This window comes from Moschus berezovskii, chromosome 9 (assembly GCF_049115385.1).
Source record: "Moschus berezovskii isolate FMDL1 chromosome 9, NW_MosBer_1.0, whole genome shotgun sequence".
Taxonomy (NCBI): domain Eukaryota; kingdom Metazoa; phylum Chordata; class Mammalia; order Artiodactyla; family Moschidae; genus Moschus; species Moschus berezovskii.
This window is the reverse complement of record NC_142468.1, coordinates 60,949,438-60,966,679: the sequence shown is the minus strand read 5'-3', so window position 1 is coordinate 60,966,679 and position 17,242 is coordinate 60,949,438. Positions and strand designations below refer to the sequence as shown.

At 36.8% G+C, this 17,242-nt stretch overlaps 1 protein-coding gene across 2 annotated transcripts in view; it reads left to right on the top strand.

Moving 5' to 3' along the window:
* ATL1 (atlastin GTPase 1) overlaps positions 1-17,242 on the top strand; it is a 76,102-nt gene that overhangs the window by 53,969 nt on the left and 4,891 nt on the right. For both annotated transcript variants that reach the window (XM_055436966.2, XM_055436965.2), the window contains exons 7-12: positions 4,495-4,587; positions 5,640-5,778; positions 11,750-11,877; positions 12,983-13,039; positions 14,080-14,151; positions 15,233-15,664. In XM_055436966.2, the coding sequence (XP_055292941.1) occupies positions 4,495-4,587; positions 5,640-5,778; positions 11,750-11,877; positions 12,983-13,039; positions 14,080-14,151; positions 15,233-15,664 (921 nt within the window). The remainder of the gene's footprint in view (positions 1-4,494; positions 4,588-5,639; positions 5,779-11,749; positions 11,878-12,982; positions 13,040-14,079; positions 14,152-15,232; positions 15,665-17,242) is intronic.

Genomic DNA, 17,242 nt, shown 5'->3' with positions numbered 1-17,242 from the left:
ATTCAAGATAAAATACAAGACAGTACTTTTTATGAATTTTCAAACAAAAGAAGGAAAAGCAGCAAAAAAAAAAAACCCCACAGATTAATGGCAAAAAGATTTACTGAATAATTCTAAACCAAAAGTTCTAATATTATACAAAAGTTAGGTATAATTTTTTACTCAATGAGTATACTTACCAAAAAAAAGGTTGAATTACCCTTTACAGAGACGTAGAACTAATGACCCATATAAAGACCCACTGAGTCTTTATAACTAAAATTCTAGGATAACAAATTAATCAGCAGCCAGAGCTCAGTGAAACAAATTAGAACTCAGATTTGATCATTGTTGAGGCAGGTTCACCTCTAAGTAAATTTCAAGGACAGATGGAATTTGGGAACAGGGGACATGGAAAGTACACGTTAACCTGAGGTTCATAGGGAATACTGCCCAGGGAGGGTATTCAGAGCTATCTCGTTAGGACTTCAGAACTGTCGGAGGATGAGACCTTCACTCAAAACCTGATACGAAAACCAGAGCTGAGTTTATTGGTTAATTTAGTAAAAGAGTTATACTTGGGAGTTTCATTGAGCAAAACAAATGATTATTATGTAGAGTTGGGGACTTTGTCTTGGATTTTCATGGTTTACAGAGACAAGAATGGGTTGACATCAGTTTTTGAATTATTTTTTTTGTTGTTGAATACAGAAGCGTGTGTCTGGGACAGGGAAGCCTGGTGGGCTGCCATCTATGGGGTCACACACAGTCTGACATGACTGAAGTGACTTAGCAGCAGCATAGAGGTTAGCAATGGGTTGACATAACCTCAGTTAGTTTTCTGAGATGATTCTTCTACTTCTTGACTGACTTTTAAAGTATGAAGCTGTCACTGGTTGGGTTTCAGTGGGCTGTTGGTTGAAGTGAGGTGTTACTTACTTAGAAGGGTTTAAAATGAGTTCCAGTGTTTACTTACTACATGAAGCTGAAATTAAAACTGAAATTGATTGATTAAATAGGCTAAACCAGTTCAGGTATTCACTGGCTACATGTCTCTAAAACAGTTTTTTCCTGGGAGTTTTTGAGTGTTTTCATGTATTTATAATGGATGTGCACATAAATTTAGCATTATAATTCAGATAACACTTTTTCATGTAAGCCTTTTTGTACTGACTTAATATATGTATTGATACACTCAACACATTTGTAATATGAATAGTTATGTAATATATTAATATGCCATAATGTATATAACCATTCCCAATTGTTGAGCATTTGAATTTTTTTCCATTTTTCACTGGTAGTGGTGCTATAGCACTCCTTTTGAATGGTCTTCAAAGGAAAATAAACAAAAGTTACAATGTTTTTCATAATTTTCATCCTATGATCACTTGAAGGGTATGCAAAGTGTTGGTCCATCATTTTCCCCAGTTGCCTGACTGGATTTAATTTATTTTTTAAAAGTACGACGTCAGATATTTTTATCTGAGAAAGTTAGAGTAATCTGTATTCTTGACTTTTTAAATCTCTACCTATATGTATGAACAAATCAAAATTCAGCAGTGTGGAAAATGGATGGATTTTGAAATAAGGACTGAAATTCATAGCATTCCGTACAAGATAAACGTAAAGCATATGAATTATTTGGGGAGGGGATGGGGACAGTGGGTGTACTGTAACTGGCTTATACCACTTTGAGAGATAACTAGTAAATATTCAGGAGTTACATAAGCCAGTTATTAAACTGTTAGTAGCTTGAAATCAGCCGTGATAGGCACATTTGCACAGCAGAAATTGTCAAATGCCACAAATCAAGGCATGTTGTTGTTGTTGGAGAGCCAGTTTATACCAGCACAGCACTGGATGGGAGCATTAGGGAAGCAACTTAGAATTTGACACTGGAGGTAGATAGAATGTAGAGTTAAGAAAATAAGACTTCATCTTTGATCCTATTCTACACATGGTCCTCATTTGGTTGACTTGGAAAGATGCCCAGTGAAAAAGACCAAGAAAAGAGACTAAATTCTTCCAAGGAAAATGCAAAATATAGCCAAATCCACATAGTTGGTTTCATTTATCCTGATTCATGAACCTCTATTTTGCAAAAGTTGCTTCTTATCTAACCTCTATTTTCAAAGTGCATGTTTTAGGTAGAAATGTTCTAAATACAAATTATCATATTTTGACAAAAATGTTGACAAGAATGAACATCTATCTAAAGATAGTGGACTATTTAAAGATAGTGTATATGGATATTTTTAAATGCTCTGCTCCAAAGGAATCTCTCCTTTCCCTACAAGAATCCACAGAACACACACACACATGGGGGCTGGGGGGACTTACACTGTAATGAAACAAGAAATATCCATAATTCTGACTAAGACGTGTCCCTGTTTAAGGAAAGAAGATGTGAGCTAAGAATTTTACATCCAGCAAAATTGACTTTCATTTATCAAGGGCACAAAATGTTGTTAGCATGTAAGAATACAAAGAATGTTGTTCCCATGAGCCCTTAATGAGAAATCTCCTGAAGAATGAGCTTCAGTTAAGCAAAGATAACCTAACTTCACCAAAGGAGAAATAATCATATACTATGTGCCTCCTAATAAAAGAACACTCTGCTTCATAGAGTCTTGCCAAAAAATAAAACCGGAGTCAGATCAAGACTCTGTACCCAGTTGCCAATTTGTAGGAAATTCAGAGGACGAAAGAATATGTGGAACTGCTCTGTGACTATGCAGTCAGCAAGGTTCAGGTTATGGAAATCTCTACAGGTCAGATTTGTAGTTTCTTCAACAGATAAACTGTGAAGGGAAAGAAAGAATGGAAAAGCTTAAAAGAGAGTTAAAAGCAGTATCAATTTTAATGGGCAAGACTAAAAGGCTCAATTAGAAGCCCAGAGATGTAAATGCTTAGACATTTAAAGATGGCTAATTTCATTAAAATATTCTAATTTTTCCCTCAAGTTCCTGCATTTTTCCAGATACTAAAATTGAAGTATAATTTAATCTAACTTATAAAAGAATGCTTTAATGTGTCAGATTGTAAACTATGTGTTCTATACTTAATTTTGAGGCAGTGCAGCAGGAATTTTCCCAAGTTTAAATGTCACCTCTTCCACTCTGGCCTTGTGGCTTTGGTAAAATTACTTGATTAACATCAGGTTGGGGGATGAAGGTGATCTTTATATATCTCTTTTAAGATGAGTAATAAATTATAACTTCTCCTGGGGCAGGAGTGCATGAAATACATCATGTGTATGATACTGGTATTGTGCTTGACTTACAATGGGCACTTGATAAATGAAAGCTGCTCTTACTTTGGTTGCAATAGGTGTGGAGGGGGGCCCAAGAATTCTGTACTTTTAAAAGCCTCTCAAATGATTCTAATGATTGTTCTAATTTGGGGAACACAATCCCTGATAAAAATCCTTCTGGATATAAACAAATACTCAGCTTCAGGGATGTTTATCAATGCATTTCTTAGAATAGTACTTAGAAAAACTGGAAAACATCTAGGAGAATGCAAAATAAGTTAGATATATCCATGTGCTAAAATACTATGTGGCCATTAAAATCAAAACAAGTAACTAACATAGCATTATGTACCAGGTACTGTTCGAAATGTCTTCTGTATACTATTTCATTTAGTAGTCCTATGAGGCTCCCTTATTATCTCTATTTAACAGATGAAGAAATATGATATTACAAATAACAAGTTGTGAAGCTGAAATATTTCTAAACTATTAACAATAAAAAACATTTTTACAATAAAAATTTTGGCCTTGTTAGAGGAAAAACTGAATTAGGTTTCAAACAGAAAATATTTCAAAATTGTCATGTGAAGAAGTGATCAAAGCATTTGTAGTCAAAAAGTGGGAGAAAAAAGTATTACAAAGGTATATTAGTTATTTTTCTGGATTTTTGCAAATGTGTTTGTGGTATTTGTCAGTGTTTTAAAATTTGTAATTTGTTATTTTTCTCATTGTAAATAAATATCAACTTTTTAGCCCATTTTTATACCTTTTTCCTATTGAGCCCTCTCCCCTGTACAGATTGTATAACTTTCAGGCCCCACAAAATCTGGATTCCCACCCCTCTGCCTACCAGGTATGCATGATGAGAACCCCCAAAGAAGAGAAGGGGACAGATGTAATAGAGGAAAAATATTTAGACAGATGGAAGGAGAAAACTTTCCTCAAATAAAACTTGAATCTTCATTAAAAAGCTTCCTGAAAACTGACAGAGAAGCCTCAAACTGGCTGAATGGCACTATGTAATTTCAGTCATATTGGGGGCAGCTTTCTATTCACATTCAATGGAAACAGGTAGGATGATCTCAGAAAGGAGTGAATGCTCAGAAACGACTTTCCTAGGTTTTATGTTTGCTTTTTAATTCCTTTATGTGGAGAAGAACACTATTCAGATGGCAATAATATCATTTAATATATTTCAGTAAAAAACAGATGGAGGCGATTTAGAGTTCCTTTATCAGTCCTTTCTTATTGTCTCTTAGAGTCTGATATTTCTTGTTCGAGACTGGAGCTTCCCATACGAATTTTCATATGGATCTGACGGTGGCTCCAAATTCTTGGAAAAACGCCTCAAGGTTTGTTAGCTGTCTAGATGCATGAAATTTCCCCAACAGTGATATAAAATTATTTTTGTTGAGTGACTTCTTGAATAGATACTCAATAGCCACAACCTCATTTGACCTTCATAGTATCTCTGTGAACAAACTAAGAGTGATACTTAATAAAATGTCAATTACAATTTTAAAAATAGTTATGATTCAGAAAAAGTTCTTTTGTAGCTATCTATAAAACAATTATTTATTCCTAAAGATAAAATCTTTAATTTGAAGAGTTAAATCAGTTGAAGATTGACAGTACAAATATCTGGATTCATGTTTTAGTAGAGGGTTACAGTCAATTTAAGAAAATATTTAAGCTTTAAGATCCTCAAAGTCAATCTGTGGACATTTTGCTAGTAGTTCACAGAATGTGATATTAGGAGGAGGCTATTAATCTGTGTCATGATAGTTCAATAGTTGAACAGATATCCAAAAAAATACCTAATGAGTAACCAGAAAAAAAATAAAGATTAAAAAAAGAACTCTTGATAATCAGGATCTCTAAGCTTACTTTTTTAGGCTATGGTTATTTTTAGGATAATTTGTACTATTAACTGTCTAATACATAGGAAAAAAAGAGGCAGTTTAGCTTGTATGTAAATACCCAACTATCCAGATGTCTTTCTAGAATTTAAATGTATACCTACCAAGTGACAAGAGGCTGTCTTTGAGTACCTCCTGAAAAGAAGGTAGGAATATCTTATGATCTATTCATGTCTTTGTGAGTACTTTGAATTAAAATTTGAATTTGTAGGAACTAGCTGGAGTAAAATCCCACTAATTTGTACTAAAAAATGGGAAGGCTCTTCTGAGTAAGAGTAGACATTTGTTAATTATAGTAATAATGCCATATGTATACTACACTTAAATGTGGCTATGTGGCAGATTGACCCAAAACTTTTAGTATCAGCCCTGTCGTATCATTTTTTATCATTGTGACCAGACACAACAAATATAAATGCCACAGACTTCTTTTGGAGTTCAGTTTGTGTTGAAAGTCATTTAAACTTAAGAATGATTTACTACAGGTCTCAGGGAACCAGCATGAAGAACTACAGAATGTTCGAAAACACATCCATTCCTGTTTCACCAAAATTTCCTGTTTTCTGCTACCTCATCCTGGCCTAAAAGTAGCTACCAATCCAAACTTTGATGGAAAACTGAAAGGTTTGTCTGTATTTTAATGAATGTGTTTATGTCACTAAGTCTGATTTTATCCACTGGGCTTATAGCTGCTAGTTCAGTTTATTCATTCATCTGGGTGTGCTGATTAGAAATTGTCAGGGGGATTGAGAATCCCCAGCTCATGCTAGAGCACCTCCTTGATCTGTGGGGTTCTATGGGTGCCGGATATGTACACAGAGAAAATAGACTAAATCCTGCACTCACCTGTGGGCAGTAACCCTCACCCTTTCTCAGAGGTTCCTGCTCACCTCTGCATTGAGAAATGCTCCTTAATATCTTCCTTTAACATTTTCCTTATTTATATTAAAAGGGAAAATAGAAGTCTATATTATTGGAATATTTGTTTTGTTATATAATTAGAGATAGAAAAAAATATTGCATAATACTGAAGTGAAGCTCTTTCAAACTGCTGCTGAAAAATTTAATTATAAATCATTAAAAACTTCACTAATAATGAAAGCATCTTCTGGATGAGGACTAGTTTCTTAAAAAACCAAAATCCCCAGAGTGTTTTTCAAAGTAATAGTATGTAATCATCTCTTAGAGAGATATGACTAATGTTTTAAGATTCCAAAGCAATTCAGATTGTCTGAAAAAAGAGGGAAGGGGGGCAGCAGGAGGTAGAGGCAGGAGTCTGCAGAAGCTAATCCTTCCTAATAATCATTAGGTCTTTAGATATTTGCTTTGTAGTTAATCCAAGATAGTACTGATCTCACATGGCCTCAGCCTGCAACGGTTTAGAGTGGGTCTTGGGTTCCTAGCCAGAGATTGGGCTGGATTGCGGTGGTGAAAGCACCAGATCCCAGCCACTAGACCAGTGGTCAGTGACAAGGGCCCTGGCCCTTTGGCATTGCAGAAAAGAATTCCCACAAAGATGGGAAGTAGTGAAACAAGGAAAGTATTTATCAAGAGGGGAAAAAAAGTACAGTATGTGTGGATGGACACACAAGCAGACTCAGAGGGAGAGTCCCTGAGTCGCACCCTCATGCCAATTTGAATTACTTTTATGGGGCGTTTCTTCCAAGTTTCCTTTGGCCAGTCATTTTGATTTGCCTAGTTCACAGTCCATCTTTGGTGTACCTCAGGATCCTTCTATGTGTGCACACACATCTCTTAGCCAAGATGGATCCTACCGCAGAGGCATCTGGGTAGCGCATCCCTTGACATTGCTCCCCCTTTCGCCTGCAATTAGCATTTTCTGCACATGTATGTTCAGGGAGGTCTCCTGACTTCGCAAACAAGAAATACCTGGTCTGGGCAAGGCCCAACCTCCTCCCTTAATTGTCCTGCTATTCCTGACTTAGAGTTTCTATCAGTAGGGAATGAATCTCCAACTGCTTTATCCTGGGGGAGGCCTATTTACCTCCTGCTGCTGCTGCTGGTAAGTCACTTCAGTCATGTCCGACTCTGTGCGACCCCACAGACGGCAGCCCACCAGGCTCCCCCGTCCCTGAGATTCTCCAGACAAAAGAGTACTGGAGTGGGGTGCCATCGCCTTCTCCGATCTACCTCCTTCCTCAGTACAAAGACATTTCTGACTTTTTTATTTGTAAGCCTAGCATTGAGTACACCACTAAATTCAAACATGTGCTTAATTTACTTTGGCCTTTCTGCATTGTGCCAGGGGTAATGAGACAGTGGCATAACAAGCCTTGCAGCACAGTTGTTCTCAAAGGACTTTAAAATTACTTTTAAAAATGACAGCTGAACAATTTGTGTTCAGTTTTGTGGAACTGGCAAGTTCAAAAAGCAAACCAGTTTTTTTCCCCATGTATCCATAGTGTTTTCTCTCAGATACCTTTTATTTCACCATGGCAGTTAATATCATAAATAGAATCCCAAATTTCTCAATCATCAGCAATTGTTTTTATACATGTTTTAAATTGTCTTTTCGTTATACAACAGAAAGACAACTGTAGGCACATATTAATGCATGGATTCCAGGATCGTATAATTTCACTGTCACTTATGAATTCCAACCCACCAGTGAGCACACAGACCTCTTAATACTATGCAGTGACCTAATGGCTTCAATGTGTTTTGAATAAATTACATAAAGAGAGGGCTCCCACAAGGCTTTTCTTTCTTCTCTGGGGTTGGAGAGCCATAAGCAGGGAGAGCAGGAGCAGGCCTTCAACAACAGTCCTTTATTGGTACAAAAAAGTACCCTGCCTTGTTCCTTTCCTGTAGTACACAGCTACAGTTCTTAAATTAACAGATACATTTTGCAATGAAAGAATTCAGGGAAAGAGTTTAAAATAAATCATGCAGATATAAATCACAATTTTTAATAGATTTGTTCCTCATCAAATTTTACTCATAATCTAAACATATATTGACTCACAATTGGTTTACAGTTACCCATGAGTTGCAAGTTTACCAAAGTGGCTAGCCTGAGGGAAAGAGAAATGAAAGGCAGCTTCAGTTGCCTGTCAAAAGTTCCATTTTAATGAGGCTTTACAAGACTACTGCTAAATCCCTCTGCGCCAAAATGTTCTAGTTTGCTTCAGTGTTTCCTTGGGCAGTTTTGAGTCTACTGTCTATATCAGTTTTTCATCCCATCCTGAATCTTATAATATGGTGTTATTTCTATCCAGAATGTCTTGTCTTCTGGCCAAGCTGTTTTCCAGAGGGCTGTCATCTGAGTGGTTGCCTCCTGGGGAAGAAACGTCTTTGAATAAACAATTGTGCAGAAATTCTTTGATGATAGTTTCTGACATACTCTTTTGATACACTTACAGAAATAATTTTCTAGCTCATTTATCAATAGTAGTAATTGTTTTAATTATTTTTTGTTCATGGTCCCTCACATTATCAAAATTGTTATCCTATTTTACTGTTTCCAGTGTTATTTAAAACTTATAATACTATGATTATATTTAATTGCTCTTAGTTTAATCGCTTCCCATTTAGGAAATCAGAAGGACCAGAAGCACTGAATCACATTCATCCATGATGCATTCGACCAATTCTTACCAAGTGCCTACTGAATATGTCCCCTTATATAGCAAATCCAATCTTGTAATTAATAAGGAGTTAACCTTTTTCTGAGGTGGTTCTGTTATGATACCACCTGTAGAATGACCACATAACCACATCATAAATTGGGGAGCTGCTTCCTTAACAGCTCCAGTTAGACTTCAGAAAGCATAGCCAAACCCCAGTGCAAGGTTATTATTTTTAAAGATGTATTTCTCATGACTTGTCAGAGTCAAATGATCCTGAGAAAATACCTTCCTTGGTTAGTTTCCACAGCAGCCCTACACCGCAGGTGCATCTGCCATGTGGAATTCTTATGAAGCATGTATCGCGTCCTCAAGTATTGTTACAGATAACTTCTTTGACCTAGATCCTGAATTCCTAGTAAGGTTTTACTCTTGTGACAAAAATTCTTGAAGAAATGATGAAAACAGAACATCATCATGAATAATCATCCACCCACACATATTATTGAACACTTGCAGTGAGCCAAGGCTGATGAGCACACCTCCGCAAATTGATTTGAACTGGTCTGCAGATATTCTGGGTCATGTATTTACTTGTCTTCCACTAATATTGTTAGCGAGAGCTCCCACTTGTGTATGTCATAAATATATTGTTCATATTTTATGAATCCAAAATTGGAATACCTGGCCTTGGTGAGAACAAAGTCATATGGCTAATGCTATTGTCAGAACACATTTTTTGTCCAAACGTGTAATACTGTGCCGGGTACTTTGATAATTAATATACTTGGTGCCACAGTGTATATCTTATTCCATTACAATTTTACAAGGAAATTTAGGGAGGAGTGGAATTTAAGTATTTGCATGTTTTGAAAGTGATTTTACAGTAGTTTTAGAAGGAGAAACCTTTTTTGTTTTATACAGATATTCCAGAAAAATTCATATATTCTATATATATAGCAATATGTTACTAATGTTGAAAAAAGCATAGAATCATACAGTAAAAAAGAAATCTTTTAGCATCAGTGAATACAGATACATAATAGTCAATAAAGCACAACAAAGGAACATGATAATATAATACAAATACCAGTATTTCAGTGAAAATTGGTAACTAAGAAGCAAACCACCATAATAAATACATCTGAATAAACCTATAATAATACAGAGCACATGCATGCATGCTAAGTCGCTTCAGTCATGCCCGACTCTGAGCGACCCCATAGACGGCAGCCCACCAGGCTCCTCTGTCCCTGGGATTCTCCAGACAAGAATACTGGAGTGGGTCGCCATTTCCTTTTTCAAATACAGAGCACAGTTATCAATAAAAACTGGCACAATGCAAACAGAAGAATAAATTTGAATAAACTCCTAAGTCCTCATAAAATATGGACACAAATTTCAAAGCTGTACAAAACATGAAGGAAGATACGTTGGAAGAATTTCCAACATCATGCTCATACATGTCATAAAACAGTAAGCAAAAGAAAAGAACCATAAATTCTTATGTAAACCGGTATTTCAGTAACAAGCAGGGAACATGCAAAACACAATCATAAGGTTTGAATCTTTATCCTTAAGACCTTAGAAATCACCAATCCCAAAGCCTGAAAACTCAGTGACTCTGCTGAAATTCAGGTTTTTAAAAATCATAGGCAGTTACTGAATTTGCTTAGATACCAAGTCTCTGCTTTTTATTTATGATTTAAAAAATTATTGTTGTGTTCAAAAGTCTCCTCTGAATATGTTTTCTGTGTTACTTTGCTAAATTTGTAATGCTAAGCTTGAACCTAATACTATAAAATAGGTTATGTGTAATCAGTTCAGTTCAGTCGCTCAGTCGTGTCCAACTGTTTAAGACTCTATGAACTGCAGCACGCCAGGCCTCCCTGTCCATCACCAACTGCCAGAGTCTACCCAAACCCATGTCCATTGAGTCAGTGATGCCATCCAACCATTTCATCCTCTGTTGTTCCCTTCTCCTCCTGCCTTCAATCTTTCCCAGCATCAGGGTCTTTTCCAGTGAGTCAGTTCTTCGCATCAGGTGGCCAGAGTATTGGAGTTTCAGCTTCAACATCAGTCCTTCCAATGAACACCCAGGACTGATCTCCTTTAGGATGGACTGGTTGGATCTCCTTACAGACCAAGGCACTCTCAAGAGTCTTCTCCAACACCACAGTTCAAAAGCATCAATTCTTCGGCACTCAGCTTTCTTTATAGTATAACTCTCACATCCATACACGACTACTGGAAAAACCATAGCTTTGACTAGATAGACCTTTGTTGGCAAAGTAATGTCCCTGCTTTTTAATATGCTATCTAGGTTGGTCATAACTTTCCTTCCAAGGAATAAGCGTCTTTTAATTTCATGGCTGCAGTCACCATTAGTTGTACTAAATAACTCAGACTACTTCTGATCAGCTAGCTAAAAGGCCTCCATTGCTTTTCCTACAGTTTTGTGTTGTTGAGTTTCACTACTAGAGGAAGCCCTAATTTCACTTCTTTTTGAACTTGAGTACTAGCTAACACACCTTACACAGTTCTATACACTTTTCATACGATTGGCACAGTAAACACAGAAAACTTTTGGATATACTTTCTGGAGGGAATACATCTTATAAGGCAGTAAATATCTGCCCTTCTTCCATTTATGACTCTCTCTTTATAAAACCATGAACAAGACTTAAAGGCATCAGAATGCATGACATGGTTATGTGAATGGGGTGTGAAACATTTGTGTTTCGTTTACTATCAAGAAAACGATTTTATAGGTGAAAGACAAAATAAATATGTAATTGGAGTGGAGATGAGAAAGACTAGTAATAGGAGTTGGGCAAGGAGTATAGTTCACCCTGAGAAAAGTGGGTTTCAGGAGTAATTTAGATGATCAGAAAGTGCATGATAGCACTTTCTGATTAAAAAAATAGAGGTAATTACTGGATGTTTTATGGTATCCCATGAAAGACTTTAACAATTTTAAAATAATGATGAATTTTCTTCTACTTTAGAAATAGATGATGAATTCATCAAAAACTTGAAAATCCTCATTCCTTGGCTGCTTAGTCCCGAGAGCCTAGACATTAAAGAGATCAATGGGAACAAAATCACCTGCCGAGGTCTGGTAGAGTACTTCAAGGTATCATTCTCATTTCTAGAGCATTTGTGAGTATTTAGATTTGACATGTTTGGGAATGCAGTTCCTACTTAAAACAACAGAAAATTATAGACTCTGTAATATGGGGGGCAAAGGTATGAGGAATATATACAAATGATTTAAAAAATGATTAGACTCCCAAGAGGAGCTTGCTTTCTGAAATTATTTTGTGAGAAAACTCCTTGAGGTAACTTTACTGTCACCTTTTATCTTGAGGGAAATTATTTCGAAACAGAAATGTATCTAGGAGTTGGAAAAGTCTTGCTTCTCTTTATGGGAAGGAGGTGTTTCCCAGGGTCACATAGTCTTCACTTACGACCTATACTGAATTTTACCTTCATTCTCAAGATTTTCCCTAATAGGTTATACTTTGCCTTCCTACTGGAGAAAATTCTTCCACATTTCCTGCTTTCTGCACCAAAGGCCAATTTGAAATAGAAATATTTTAAATTTGCATTTACCTATTTACCTCAGATAGCCCCAAACACATTTTTTAAACCAATGCACATATATAGTGGATTTCAGTTATCAATCTGATTTTTGGACTGATGCTGCAAGGGCTAAAATAACAATTTTAAAATTGATGTTTTGTCATTTCAAATGTGGTTATATGCCTTCTTTGTGATTGTTTATCTTCACCACTCTCAGCAAAAAGTGACAGATTGTCTAAAATTTGAATTCTTGCTGTGCATAAAACACCATGAAGGAGTGTAGAATTTTAGTAGGAGACTCAGGGCCCTTGAACAGATCTGTTCCGTAAAGCTTGAGGCAGCAGCAGGTATAGATTCAGTGGGTAACTGAAAACGTTACTCCTAGCAGAGGAATCTGAGAAAGTTTTAGAGGAGGTGAGGTAGGTAAGCCTTTGCGAAGACTGAGATTGGCAAATGTGTCCAAAGGGCTTTTCAGGAAAAGGGAACAAGAACTAATAAGAAAGAGGGAATTAAAAGTATGAGAAAGATAATAGTTCCTGAAACTGTCAAGATCTAATTTTTTTGAACTGTCAAGGCCTTAGACCTCAGAATACAATTTAACATAGATATTGAATGGAATTACTTGAACATGAGTCTTTTTCTCTCCTATTCTTTAGGCTTATATAAAGATCTATCAAGGTGAAGAATTACCACATCCCAAATCCATGTTACAGGTATTTAATTCATCAGGAGTCTTGACATTCTAAAACATTCTGTCACTAAAGCTAAGTTAAAGATATGGTCCAATCTGGCTGTCAGAAATCACCATATAAAAATAATGGATGGAGTGATATACCAGATTATTTTTCTAATAATGACTCACTTGTGCAAGTGATTCATCTAATCACTTTCAGATACACATACAGCACCCTCACTTGTGCTGAGATACAAGAGTCTTCATTCTCTTTGTACTAAATTTGTTTAGAAAAGACTCATACTGTGGTTTAAATTCATACGTGTGACAAGAAAAGCAGGGCCAGGTTTTAAACAAATGCCCTCTACAAATAAACATTCAAGAAAAGAAAAACTTGCTTTTTCCATACTTTTTTTTAAAATTTCTGAATCTTAATGCCTCCTTTATGTTATCAGTGATAAACTATTCTATCAGTAGTAATCTTTAAAGTTGACATATTTTTATGTATGAGTACATGTGTGCTAAGTCGCTTCAGTCATGTCCAACTCTGTATGACCCTGTGGACTGCAGCCTGCCAGGCTCCTCTGTCCATGAGATTCTCCAGGCAAGAATTCCAGAGTGTGTTGCTATGCCCTCCTCAAGGGGATCTTCCTGACCCAGGGATCAAACCTGTGTTTCTTATGTCTACCTGCACTGGCAGGCAAGTTCTTTACCACTAGTGCTGCCTGGGGAGCCCATTAGTATATATAAAATGTATATATTACTTCCCATATGTCTGGATTTATAGATTCTCACACACACACACACACACATTTGGTGAAAGGCTTTAAAATATTTTTTAGATGAATAATCTTCCAAATGAAAATTCATTTTTGAACTATGGTTTATTGAGTAAGCTACATTTTATACATTTTGAAATTTTAATTTTACTAATTTAAAAGATACAGAAGTATTTCAACACTTTTTAAATTATCTGATGACCTTGAATTTTTGCATATTTCTTGCACATTGTGTGTATATATGTGGAAGTTTAATAAATATGAATTCCATTTTACATCATACTTTTTACTTTGTCCAAAGGCCACAGCAGAAGCTAATAATTTAGCAGCCGTGGCAACTGCCAAGGATACATACAATAAAAAAATGGAAGAGGTAAGAATATTTTAAATCACGTTTTAAATAAAATCAGTATTTCTTCCATGAACTCATCCTTTTCTTCTTCCACATTACACTGTATACACATGCAGAAGTGGCTCTGACTTATGCTTTCTCAGCCTGTGTGTATCACATTTCTTTTTATTGTATTCAAGTATTTTAAAAACAAAGAGAACATGACATAAGCAAAATTTAAATGTATTTTAAATGAATTTTCTCTATATTTCTTTTTAAATTTCACATTGTGGGGGTGGAGGAATACAGATTTTTTCCACTATTTATAAGATCTAACGTGGCTAAAATAACATACTGCCCTCTCCACTATACCTCCCCGTATTCTACAAGTCCAGTTTCTATCTTAAGTATAAAAACCTGTTAGAAAAAAATAAACCCCAAGGGCCAACGTTTCTAAGTACTATATTTCCTCGTTTTACTAGTAACATTCTAAATTAGGATGCATCTACTGATTATTGAGTATATCTATTAATGTGATGTTTTCTTTCTACTGAAAATGTTATAAAATCAAAATTGCACCCCAAATTGGTAGAGCCTTGGAGTCAAGGGAAATATAGTATATGGTCTGGTGTTTATGACGTAATTAAAGGGGAAATGGAGTGAGACTCTCCTATGTATATTTAAATCTCAACCAAAGTTAATGGTATGGGTAATTGAGATTTCCCTTGTAACTTTTGAAAAAAAGTTGAAAAAGTGGTCCATGAACATTTAACATGTTTCCATTTAGTCTCTTGAAGAAAATACTGAATGGACTCCTAACAAAAATCAGTGAAACCTTTTCTTTCACCTTGAGGAAATTGGACTAAGTAATGGATATTCCAGTCTGTGTCTAAAAGAGAATAAAAATTAAGGCTTTAATATGTCACCTATAAAGTTACCAGTCCCACTTATAGTCTCCCCTGATAGAAATGGAGTGTGGAAAGATGTGGGTTGACAAAATAAAATGTAGGCTCCTTCTGATTATTAATGTGTTCTAACAGATTCAGCTAGCTAAGTGCAAAATTGTGATACAGTTGCTAGTTTTACTGTGCACTGCATAAATAATACTTCCTATTCGATACAGATCTGTGGCGGTGACAAACCATTTCTGGCCCCTAATGACCTGCAGACCAAACATCTGGAGCTTAAGGAAGAATCTGTGAAGCTATTTCGAGGGGTGAAGAAGATGGGTGGGGAGGAATTTAGCCGGCGTTACTTGCAACAGTTGGAGACTGAAATAGATGAACTCTACATCCAGTATATCAAGCACAATGATAGCAAAAATATCTTCCATGCAGCTCGTACCCCAGCCACACTGTTTGTTGTCATCTTTATCACATATGTGATTGCTGGTGTGACTGGATTCATTGGTTTGGACATCATAGCTAGCCTATGCAATATGATAATGGGACTGACTCTTATCACCCTGTGCACCTGGGCATACATCCGGTACTCTGGAGAATACCGAGAGCTGGGAGCTGTAATAGACCAAGTGGCTGCAGCCTTGTGGGACCAGGTAGGAACACTGAATTCTCTTCAACTAAATGCAGCACCTATTTGAATGCTATCTGTCTTCCAGATACTATGTTAGATATTGTAAAATATATAAGTAAACATGACTTTAAAAATTTTATATAGTTTGTCAAGATGGCCAGATACAAACTATAGAAATAGTTTTCCAGTCAACATCTCACTATTTTTCAAAAATACATGGATTAGGTAGTGTTGTTCTTATCCCTAAAGTTGAGGGAAAACACAGCTGAGTTTTTATTTAGCTGATTGTGACTCGATTATTTGTTGATTACTTCATACTTATAACTTGTCATTTGACTAGCATTGGTTTTGTTGTGCTGTGCTTAGTTGCTCAGTCATGTCCAACTCTTTGCAACCCCACGGGCTGTAGTCCACCAGGCTCCTCTGTCCATGGGAATTCTCCAGGCAAGAATACTAGAGTGGTTTGCCATGCCCTCCTCCAGGGGATCTTCCCAACCCAGGGATTGAACCCACGTCTCCTTCACTGTAGGCAGATTCTTTACCATCTGAGCCACCAGGAAAGCCCAAGGATACTGGACTGGGTAGCCTGTCCCTTCTCCAGGGGATCTTTCTGACCTAGGAATCAAACCGGGCTCTCGCATTGCAGGCAGATTCTTTACCAGCTGAGTTACCAGGAAAGTCCTTGGTATTGTTCAGTCGCTCAGTAGTGTCTGACTCTTTGTGACCCCATGGATTTAAGCACGCCAGGCTTCCCCGTCCATCACCAACTCTCAGAGCCTACTCAAACTCATGTCCATCATGTTGGTGATGCCATCCAACCATCTCATCCACTGTCGTCCCCTTCTCCTCCCGCCTTCAGTCTTTCCCAGAATCAAGGTCTTTTCCATTGAGTTGGTTCTTTGCATCAGGTGGCCAAAGTATTGGAGTTTCAGCTTCAGCATCAGTCCTTCCAGTGAATATTCAGAACTGATTTCCTTTAGGATGGACTGGTTGGATCTCCTTGCAGTCCAAGGGACTCTCAAGCGTCTTCTTCAACACCACAGTTCAAAAGCATCAGTTCCTCGGTGCTCAGCTTTATCATCCAACTCTCACATCCATACATGACTATCAGAAAAAAAAACAAACAGTATATAGGTTTGACTAGACGGATCTTTGTTGGTAATGTCTCTGCTTTTTAATATGTTGTCTAGGTTGGCCATAGCTCTTCTTCCAAGGAGCAAGTGTCTTTTAATTTCATGGCTGCAGTCACCATCTGCAGTGATTTTGGAGCCCCCCAAAGTAAAGTCAGTCATTGTTTCCATTGCTTCCCCATCTATTTCCCATGAAGTGATGGGACCAGATGCCATGATCTTAGTTTTCTGAATGTTGAGTTTTAAGCCAACTTTTTCACTGTCCTCTTTCACTTTCTGTCATAGGGTGGTGTCATCTGCGTATCTGAGGTTATTGATACTTCTCCCAGCAATCTTGATTCCAGCTTGTGCTTTATCTAGCCTACCTTTTCGCATGATGTACTCTGCATAGAAGTTAAATAAGCAGAGTGACAATATAAGCCTTGATGTACTCTTGTCCCAATTTGGATCCAGCCTGTTGTTCCATGTCC